The sequence below is a fragment of the Terrapene carolina genome, unplaced genomic scaffold (genome assembly GCF_002925995.2).
Source record: "Terrapene carolina triunguis isolate 2854851 unplaced genomic scaffold, T_m_triunguis-2.0 Scaffold25, whole genome shotgun sequence".
NCBI classification, from domain to species: Eukaryota; Metazoa; Chordata; order Testudines; family Emydidae; genus Terrapene; species Terrapene triunguis.
Window position 1 is genome coordinate 2,393,196 of NW_020664376.1, and position 11,043 is coordinate 2,404,238.

At 41.8% G+C, this 11,043-nt stretch overlaps 1 protein-coding gene across 1 annotated transcript in view; it reads right to left on the reverse strand.

Annotated features, from left to right (window-relative positions):
- Positions 1 to 5,675: 5,675 nt before the first annotated feature.
- LOC113406304 (E3 ubiquitin-protein ligase HERC2-like) overlaps positions 5,676 to 11,043 on the reverse strand; it is a 216,767-nt gene continuing 211,399 nt past the window's right edge. The window contains exons 90-93 of the mRNA XM_026650394.1: positions 10,397 to 10,587; positions 7,949 to 8,054; positions 7,160 to 7,372; positions 5,676 to 6,532 (exon numbers count right to left, since the gene is read on the reverse strand). Of these exons, the coding sequence (XP_026506179.1) occupies positions 6,260 to 6,532; positions 7,160 to 7,372; positions 7,949 to 8,054; positions 10,397 to 10,587 (783 nt within the window). The 3' untranslated portion in view covers positions 5,676 to 6,259. The remainder of the gene's footprint in view (positions 6,533 to 7,159; positions 7,373 to 7,948; positions 8,055 to 10,396; positions 10,588 to 11,043) is intronic.

An 11,043-nucleotide genomic window follows, 5' to 3' on the forward strand; every position in this document is an offset into this window, starting at 1 on the left:
TTATGCCCAAATAAATCTGTTAGTCTTTAAGGTGCCACCAGACTCCTTGTTGTTTTTGTAGATACAGACTAACACGGCTACCTCCTGATACTATAATATCTGGGATTCATAATTAGGGTTTTTTTGTATTTACAAGCAAGATGCTAGTTTATGAAAGAACTGAGTGAAATTTGACTTCTTAATTATAATAAGCGGATATCTTGTATACCATTCTGAAGGGTGTCAGACATCACTGTAGTTAGTCAAAGTTTCAAAACCTTTTGAAATTTCAACAGGAAGTGAAAAATTTTTCAACCAGCTCTAGAAATAACTGAAAGTGTCAGTTTCAGGAAAAGTGATTTGATGGCCATAAGAACGACTCTTGGGAGTTGAAAGAAGAGCCAAATAAGGGTATCAACAAAGAGCAATGTTTCTAGAAATGTTAACGTAAAGGTAAAAAAAGCGTATTTTGGATTCTAGTAATAAGGTAAACAATAATATCTATAATATCAGGCAAGATTTTTGGACAAATAGTTTATTCACCACCACCCCTCAAAAAAAAAAAAAAGCAATTTTGGTTGACCTGAATCTATATGCAAATTTAACAAGAATTAGCCAGACAGTTTTTGACCAAAAACATGTTCAAGCTTCAAAAAGGAACTGGGTGCCATTCACAAAACCAAGGGTGCTCCCCATCCTTATAACTTTTAGTTCACTGTTTAGGGCACTCACCAGGATACATGAATAATCATCAGGCCAAAAAGAAAGAGAATGACCTGATGGTTAGGGCACTCATCCTCAGAGGTGGGAGACCCAGGATCAATTCCCTGCTCCACAGCAGGCAGAGGAGGGAACTGAACCTGGGTCTCCCATATCCTGGGTGACTGCTCTAAACACTAGGCTAAAAGCTAGAAGAGGGTACCATCACCACCTCCCTTCTCCTGCATCTAGCCCTTTAAAAGTACCTGGAAATAAAATGTTTAGGTCAAACAGACATTTCATTTGACCTGAAATGGACTTCACCAATTCATTGAAAATTTTGGAATTTCTCATTTTTGTTTTGACTCAAACCATTTTTTCCCCCAAAACTTCCAGCAAACCAAAAACTCAGTTATTTTTCACTCAGTTATATTCAAGATATATTCCTAGTAATAAAATATTGGTGATTTTATCTTGATCTAAGTTTACCCTTAACTGGTTGTTTTAGAAAATATTGTTGCTATTTTACCATAGCTATAGCTGATCTACTTTCCTACTTAAGAGACATAAGACCACATCCTGCAATTCACTGTTTGCTGGAGAGTGGCTGTACCTGCATGGAGCCATATTGATTTCAGTGGTGTACAGAGATCTCCCCGGGCACAAAACATTTCAGGGGCTTAATGTTTGTGTGAAGTTCTCTAAATTCCTCAGGCATAAGGTGCTATGCAAGACAGGACTACACTGCAAACTTACATTGGTATAACTATATCACTCAGGGGTGTGAAAAATCCACACTCCTGAGTGATATAGTTATAACAACCTATCCCCCAGTGTAGACAGCGCTAACTCTGGACAGATCTACTGCCTCTTGTAGAGGTGGATTAACTACACCAATGGGAGAAGCTCTCCCATTGGCTTAGTAGCATCTTCACTAAAGCGCTTTATATGCACTGCTGTACATATAGACAAGACCTGAGTGTCCTCATCTTATTCTTCTACTTGCCTTAAGGGACTTGGGACTGGCTGGTGCTTTAAGCCTTGTCTATACTAGAGTTTTCCCTCCATTGTTAACATGGATTCACCTCTAACAGCAGTGACAATGGTGGGAGTACCTGCATAAACAAGGTGTTGGTTATCACTGGTATTTTACCACCATGGTGTGTAGACTTGCTCTGAAACAATTTATATGACAGTGCTTAACACCCTGGTGGGAGTGTAAAGCCCCGCCTACACTAACATACCCACCATTGCTACCACAGGTGGAGCAGCACCAGCATTTACAATGATGGTAAGCAGGGCCGCCCGGGGGGGGGGGGGGGGGGGGGGGGGGGGGAGGGGGGGCAATTTGCCCCTGGCCCGGCAGCGGTCCGGGTCTTCGGCAGCCCCGCAGGGGCCCCGTGAGCCCTGGCCCGGCGGCGGTCCGGGTCTTCGGCAGCCGAAGACGCAGAGCGACTGAAGGGCCCCCCCGCCGCCAAAATGCTGCCAAAGACCCGAACCGCCGCCGGGTGAGTACAAGCACCGCAGCTCCCCCGCTTTGCCCCAGGCCCCCTGAATCCTCTGGGCGGCCCTGGTGGTAAGTTTCAGAACACAAAATTTCTTACCTGGTCATTTCTTTTCTGCTAGCATCTCCCACAATTCTGCTATGTGTGGGCTGCACTCTTCCTATCTGCAGCTTCTGGAGGCGGTTCAAAGCTGCAGTGCGGCTTGTGTAGACCATGCCTTCTTCTCCCACTTGCCAACAAGTCATTCCAAAGCTAGGTGAAAAACTCAGACAATGTATAACTAACATTAATGTCCAACTCATTAACCACGTACACCAGGTCAACTCCCTGCAGGGTAAATAGACCAAATAAAATATTGACTCTTGACAGAAAGCCATCTTGGGTGAGTAAAATTGTGGGAGATGCTGTTAGCGGAACGGAAATCATCAAGTAAGATATTTTCCATTCTGTAGCCCAGTAGTCTCCTACAATTCGGCTACTGATGGAAGTAGCAAGTAATGAACAGGACTAATAAGGAACAAGAACAGGCAAACTGAAAAAGAGAGAGACAGACTCCCCACCGCATTGAGGATTGTCCAAAAGGCAAGACCATTACAGGACCACCACCTGGAGCATGTTCCTGCTAGAAGCGGCTTCTGAGGAAGAAAGAAATTTGTACAATCCATTTTGTAGCGTTTGATAAAAGTTTTAACCCATGACAATGTGGGTGCTCCGCATAGCTCTACAATGTAGGCACATGCTCGTTTGGCCCCTGGGGTGGCCATGGATCTCATGAACTGTGCCCTGATTTCTTCTGGAAGAGGAGTGCCTGACACTTTGTAAGCATCAACAACGCATAGTCTGACCCATCTAGTCTCGAGACTCTGAGCCTTTAACATTTTGAGTGAAAGGAGACACCCAGAGCGCCTGACCTCCGCATGGATTCTGTGAGGGTGAGGTAGATTTTTCAGTGATCTTCTGACATCTAAAGTGTGCCACAGCTTCTAAGTCAGGTGCTGTGGCTTTAGGGAGAAGGAAGGATAATTTCTTCCAAGAGATGGGAAAGAGAACCCGGGGAAGAAGAGACTCTGGAGTTCTCAGTACCACCTTGTCCTCATGGAACATATAGTAGGGTTCCTATATAGATAGCTCTGAAACTCGACTAGCAGACATGATGGCAACCAGAAAACAGGTTTTGATGGAGATATACAAGGCTGATATAGAGAGGCTCAAAAGGGTGAGTGTTTAGGGCCTTCAACACCCGCAGTATGTCCCAACTAGGGAAGACTGGTCTGACCACTGGTCTGGCCAGCCTGACTGCTCTGAGAAATCTGGCTACCTGGGGATTCTGTTCCAAAAAGCCCAAAGATCTTCAAGATCGAACTCTTCTAATGGCTGATACCTGGTGTGCTATGGTGTGGGGCTGAAAACCTTAATCCATACCTTCTTAGAAAAAGTCAAAGGTAGATCCAGTTCCAGAATCTCTTGGACTAGCATTGGTTTCCTGGCAGCAAAGGCTAAACTTGGTCCAGATGGAACAAGCTTTTATCCTGGAGACTCACCTCCACACTAGCAAAATCCTGACCACTTAGGAAGACAGGCTTTCAATAACCAGGCTTCTCAATCGAAGATGATCTGGATGGAGAAAAGTGCTTTGGAAAGCTGCTGGGTGGCAGCTGTAATGGTGAATTCAGTTTCAGCTCTACCAGATGGTAGAACCATGGCCTCCTTGGCCTATGCAGACTTATGATCAACTTTGCTTGTTCCCACCTTATCTTTTACATTGCTTTTGACGGAAGCGGGGGAATGTGCATAGCAGGCCTTGCGGCTACCTGTCCATGGGAACTGGTGCCCTGTTGTATGACCCCAGAAGGCCCAGTAGCTGAAGGCACCAAGCTAGGGTGGGTTTGGCGCACTTGCACATGATGGCAATGAGATCCTGGTTCTTCTGGAACGGGTCGAGTAATGGTTAGATCTTTGCCACTGACATACTTATGTCCACTCCCAAGTGGGTTATCCCTGTTGATAGGATCAAGGAACTTTTCTTGGTGTTTATCATACTACCATGGGCTTCCAGGAGGTCTGGAGTTCTCATTGTGGTGTGTTAGAACACAGGCTAGGTCAGCACTCTGATTAGAATATCATCCAGAAGGGGGTATAGGTGAATGACTTGAGCCTAGCTATAATCACCACAAGCATCATTGTAAAGACTCTTAGGGCCGAATGGCCTCAAACTTTTTGCACATGGTCTCAAAACTTCTCCAGGGAAGGGTGGGGGGAATTTTTGCTCCATTTTACCTGAGTCTTGCTCAGATTCCAAGCCCAAGAGCTCTCCTTTCTTTGTAGGGGCGGCAGCAGCTGACTCAAAGGACAAGTGCCTTCTGGATATTTTTGTACTTTCTGGGCTTTTCTGACTTTTTGGAGCACTTCGCAGGTGTGGCTGCCTGAGCATGGCCAGAATGTGGTCTCTTGGGACTTGCTTTACACAGAGCCAAATCCCGCTAGAGAGCTCTCCCTCCCTCCCTCCCCGGGTCTCTCTCTCTCATCCAAGTCCCACTTTCCTGGGGATGGGATCTAATCCAGACTGGGAAGGCAGGGGGGCTATTTAGCATCTCTCCCCAGCCCAGCATCTCTCCCCAGGGAAGGCCTTGTGGTGGGGACCAGTATCCCAGTACGGATATCTTTGTGGTCCTGTTTTACCCCAGGACTTAGCCCCCTGGGCAGGCTGGATAAAGTCCTCCTTGTCCTTAGAGTCTCCATCTGTTCTGATCTGTCTCTTGGTTGGTTTCTCTGTGCTGGAGTTATGCCTACTTGGATAGGCAGGGGACTCAACATGCCTGTGACTCAGAGCTCTGTGCCCTAGCAGAGTTAGGGGTAGCTGGCTCACTAGGAGCAGGCAGGGCACCATTTGCCTTCTACTGAGCCTGAGAAGGTGCTCTGTATGCAAAGCAGCTTTCTGGACTTTGCCTGATGCTTGTGCAGTTGCTCTGCCTGCAATGGGGATGTGGACTAGGATGTGGCAAGGAAGCATGAAGCAAAACGTTCAAACTGCCTGAAAAATGCCCAAAGCAATGAAGTCAAAAGAAAAGGGATGGGAGCTAAGCGAACCACCACTGTCTGCTGCTGCAGAGACAGAAGATCTGTCAACAAGTGGGAGAACAGGGCGTAGCCAAGGCAATGCAGCTTTGGCTCATCTCTGGAAGCTGCATAGAGGAGGAGAGGAGCCCATGTGGAGCAGAACTGTAGGAGATACTGGGCTGCAGAAAAAGAACTTGGTAGAGATACAGCCTTAAAGATTTGAACCATTTTACAGTTCTCTTCTATGTACCCGCTACATATTACCATAAAAAGTCATACTAACGTCTTTGTGACAGAAGTTTTATTTGGAGGGAAATTATAATTTTTGCATATACATGGCACAAATTAATTATATACAATACACTTCCCATGATAAGAAATATGATGCTGTTCACAGAAAGGTATCGATTTGAGATACATAATTCATAAGCTAAAATATACAAACAGGGAGAGGAGGTGAACCTAATGGCCTTTTTCGTTTAATTACCTAGAGATGTATTTCAAGGAATACTGATAATTTAATGTTCAAAAAGTTTTTTAATAAACAAACTTCTAGTAAAGTTAATTGAAATATTTATAATACTATTCAGCTGCTGCACAGTATTTCCAATATACAATCAAGAAGTTACACAGAACACAACACTTATTATGAAAAAAATCTATTGCACCCACAATTTAAAGGTTTCACTGCTTTTTCTGGATGCTGCACTACCATATGTATATAAACATTTACAACACTTTAGTAAACACAAAGCTTCTAAATGTAGTGCAGTCTTATGGGGGACACTCTCAACTCTTAAAATAAATGTTAAATGCCCATATACCGTGCCATTTATTCTAAGCAGATGTCTTAAGTTATACTCCATTATTCCTACTGTGAGTAACAAACAAGCTTTCCCCACGTTCAGAAGATTAGTATTCCTCTGGTTATACATATTCTGTACTCCTTTGCTCAAATGCCACTAGTGGCGTTTCATGCCTCAGTGCTTGTGACATATTTGTCACTTATGTTATTTGCTTCAATGTCCTGTTAAATAATCCTGTGTAGAGTCTGAAGCAAAAGAATCTGCATCTTCATTGTCAGAATCATCGCTACTGTCATCAGCAGCTGGCTCTCCTGTCAGTGCTATCCGGGCATAATCATCAGTGTCTATGGACTTGCAGAAATGAATGGCATATTTCAGTTTTTCCTCCAGTACCTGCTTACAAGAATACCTCGGCAGTTTCAGCAGAAAGAAGCATGTATAGGACTCAGGAAGGAAGTGGTCTGGAGGATTGTATTTATCCAAAACCTGTCAGACAACAGGCACAAGCCATTAGTTTTACTGTTCAACAACACAGAGATTACACGCTAAAATAAGACTAGGATTAAAAATAAATAAATAAATAAATCAACCAATCAATCACATATTTACCCTGATGTTAAGAAGACACTTAAAAATAATAGCTGCTAAGTCAAGTACATCTTCTTCATACTAAATCAAAAACGTTCTATATAGTATGAGGCTCTTAGAAATGCTAAAGGAACAAGCTAGATAAAATCCAACTATTCGCTATGTAACTGGTAAAATATAAAAAATGCTCTAGTGCTAAAAACATAGCTTCAGTGTATTAAGTTGAAACATCTAATAAGATAACGGGTCTCTTATGTGAATACTAGCAACATCAGGGGTGACTACTACTGAGGGAAACTCACCAAAAGAAGCAAAATAGGCAGGGAGCCCAGCACAGGAAATAGCCAGAGTTGGACCAAGGACAATATTTAAATGAAAGTGTGTTGCTTAGTTATGCATTTTGCATCCTCTACTGCTCTATAAACTCTAAAGTGAACTTGATATTAAACTAGCTTAGTGAAGTTAGCACATTCTCCTGTCTGCCACCACTCCTTCATTACCAACCTGCAGGTCTCTTGACCTTACCTGAATAACAAAGTCCCTGCCTCTGAAGTCTGCAATAGTTCTAGGTAGCCTTGTCCTGCCCCATACAAAACGTAAGAAGAGAGATCGTTCTGTATTGGAGAAGGATTCCATCACCTCCCAGAACCACTGTATCAAGGAGGCGGTAGGTTCAATTCCCTTATATGTTGCTACAGACTTCAAAAGGTGAAGTGGGATATCTGGGCTTCCACATACCTGAAAATAAAACATGAAAACAAGAAAAAGAACTGATCAGAAACCAGTCAAAAGCAATTTGTTCCCTTCTTTCCATCAAAATGTTTAATCAGCTTTTTCAATGACAAAACGAACATTCCAAACATCTACTAGTTATGGTCCATTAACTCCTTCAAACAGGGAGGCTTAGCATCAGGGACAATGACTAGCCTCCTTTTATGCTACTGCAGCACTAAACTTAACACTTTACAACTTTGAAGTGCTATACAAAATTGAATTAGTCCTCAACAGCTCTTTCAATGATCTCTTTCCAAGTCAAATGTCAGATCTCAGCAGGTCCTGGTTCTTAGCTCCACGCTTAATCTATTACATCACACTGCCCAACTGCATAAAAAGTAATCCTTGTGAAAGTATGATAGGACAACTATATAAATATTTTCTACTCCTCTCCTTCACCTACAAATTACATGCAATCTACTATAATTAGACTGCATGTTTTTACTAGAGCTAAAACATGACAGTTGGATCAATAAGACTCAAGTAAATGGCCTAATTTTACATCATCAATCCAGCAGAAGTAGCTGAGAAAACCTGTACCATTGTTTCCAGTTCATATCCCGTAAAGAGTGAAAGAAGAGGAACAGGAACAACCCGGGCCATCCCTTCCCGAACTGCTGCAACTTGTTCATCAAATTCATGAAGCCTGCAGAAAGACATTTCAGTGGAAATAAGTTTCAGTGAACACTTATCGTGATCATTTGAGCAGCTTGCATTGTGAATTAAAATTACTATCCAAAAATCATTTCTTAATTATGCCAATTTGTTGCCTCATTTATACTAATCAATAAGCATTTGGGACAACAACATTTGCACATCCTGGGATGCCCAGTTAGGCTCCTAAATGCAAATATAGCTATTTAATTAAAAGTGGCCTCATTTTAAGAAGTGCAGAGCACCTCCAGCTCCATTGACTTCAGAATTCTGGCTGCTCAGTGCTGCTGAAGATTAGAGCACTTATTATGGGTCCACATATGGATTCAGGAGCCTAAGTAGGCACTCGGGGGTAGAAATTTTGGCCTTAGTTTTTAAAACAAGATTGGAATTTGCTTCATATTTTCTAGGCAGGAAAGAATTTCACCATTTTTTGAATCCCTTTTAGCTGCACATGAAGTATGTGGGAATGCCAGTTGTAAAATGACTAAACTGTCTTCACATTAAAAAAGCTTAGTTAAACTTTCTCCGTTCTTGTTAAAGATTTTTCTTCTATGCTCTTGTCCAATTTAGGAGGTTCACAATTTGGTGAACTTGAATGTAATTACTGTCAGATTATCAACTAAAATGGAAGCTGCGCAAGTTATCCTATATTAAAGGATTACACTCTATTAAAAACTAATGCTCCATCTTTAATTATGATTATTTTATGTGTAAGATCCCATGCAATCTCCAGCAAGATAGACCTAACTTTTGCAAAACTCTGGCTAAAAACCCCATGTACGTATATAATGAAACGACCATTTCTGCCCCAAAGCGTTGACAATCTAATTATATGGAGAAAAAGACCAGCACAAAGATGAGGGTGGAGCAGAAGATAACAGTCCAGGCTGATTTTACTCAATTAAACTGGGGAATCATAGAGGGATGTGGTATTCCTATTCCTGGCAAACTCTGGCTGTCAGAAAAGCCCTTTGTGAGACATGGGTAAGCAAGTAAATTAGACCATCCCCAAAATCCAGGGCCACAAAGCCACCTTTCCTACCCACACTCTTATCTTGACCTAAGCACATCTCAGTCAAATTGGAGTGTATCTGCCTCACATGTAAAGGTTAGATGGCATTAGGCAAGAATTGAAAAGTGAGGATAAAAATTTTATTAAAGCTAATGTTAAAATGATCTAATACATAGGTTAAGAAAAGAGTGTCTGTAAATCTGGGTATAGTGCTTAAATTATCCAAAAGTACAAAGGTGGTTTAAAAATAATACAATACATATAGTACATAATCAGCAATAACCCAAATAAGATTAATATATTTAACGATATTGTTTAGATATTAGCATCCAAATATTCAGGTACATCACTCATGAAAAATTATACAGAGAGTTGGTTGTAGAAAGCAAATATAGGAATGAGTGTAAATTGTCCCTCAGTGCTTGAGAATTTAGATAAGTTGTCCCTTAGACGATACATTTTAAGATTACATTTTAAAACAATTCAAGTCTCAAGTCAATTGCCAGAGGCAAAACTTGCTGTTTCAATTTTGCATCTAAAACTGAATAGAAAGCCAAGGGAAAGATTGGAGTCCAGATGTAGCAGGCTCTTGTGGTCCTGCCCCACACTAAAAGGAGACTAATGACAGTCTGCATTAACTGGAACTTCTGAGAGGACTTTAAGGATAAGCCCAAGTAGAACACATTACAGCAGGGGTAGGCAACCTATGGAGCTGATTTTCAGTGGCACTCACACTGTCCGGTCCTGGCCACCAGTCCAGGGGGCTCTGCATTTTAATTTAATTTTAAATGAAACTTCTTAAACATTTTAAAAACCTTATTTTCTTTACATACAACAATAGTTTAGTTATATATTATAGACTTATAGAAAGACACCTTCTAAAAAGGTTAAAATGTATTACTGGCATGCAAAACCTTAAATTAGAGTGAATAAATGAAGACTCGGCACACCACTTCTGAAAGGTTGCCGACCCCTGCATTACAGCAAGCCAGGCTGGAGATGACAGACATGTACAACTATTGTGAAGCCCACGCCAGAGGAGGCTGGATCAACCTTTGGGCAAGCCAAGATGACAAGACAGTTTTGGCCACCACTGTCAGCTTGAAACAATCCTCTTATTTTCTCAAGAATATGCCTGACCTAATGATTCCATTTTTTCCTTCTGAAAGGATATTGATTTACACTATAATGACAGGGAAAAAATTGGCTAATACTGTACATGAAGCCAGAGCACTGCATTGCATAACATTGCGTAAAAGCAACACTTCTCTAATTCTCACAATTTCTTTAAATCTAACTAGTGAAGTTATTCAACAAACCTGTAGTTTATTGCCAGTCTCACATATTCAGCTCTATTATCCAGTGTAATATGGGTATATTTGGAACTCAATTGAATGTCTTGACCACTTGCGTTTGGCACTGTGAAGGGAAGGCTCATGGCTTCGAACTCTTCAGAAGTAGCTTCGTTGTCTCGAATGTACATAAGCCCAGGAATAAAATCTTTATCAACCTTTCAAAGAAAAACAAATCTATGAGCTAAAACTGAAGTTATTCATTCTTCACCTCTGTGTACTTTTCATATGGCACAGGAATGTTTTTCACGATAGGACAAGGGGGGACTAGTCACACCAGCTACACAGAATTAATAATTGACATGAAAGCAGTCATCCAACTGGCTTTTTAAGTAACAAAGTAGCATGGTATTTTGCACAAAACCTCATTAGTTTCTGTGGTCCAGCTGCCCCCTCCCCCCAAAGAGAAAGAGAAAGGAAAAAGTATCTGCCAAGAAACCAGATCACACCACTGAGACTGGATTTACGGGTGCCTCACATGAACTATTCCCTTGTTCTCAAAAGAACATTGCAACATCTCACAGGAGTCCTGCTTGACTAGGGTTACCATATTTAAAAAATAAAAAAAAAAAGGACACTCCACGGGCCCTGGCCCCGCCCCTTTCCCACCCCCG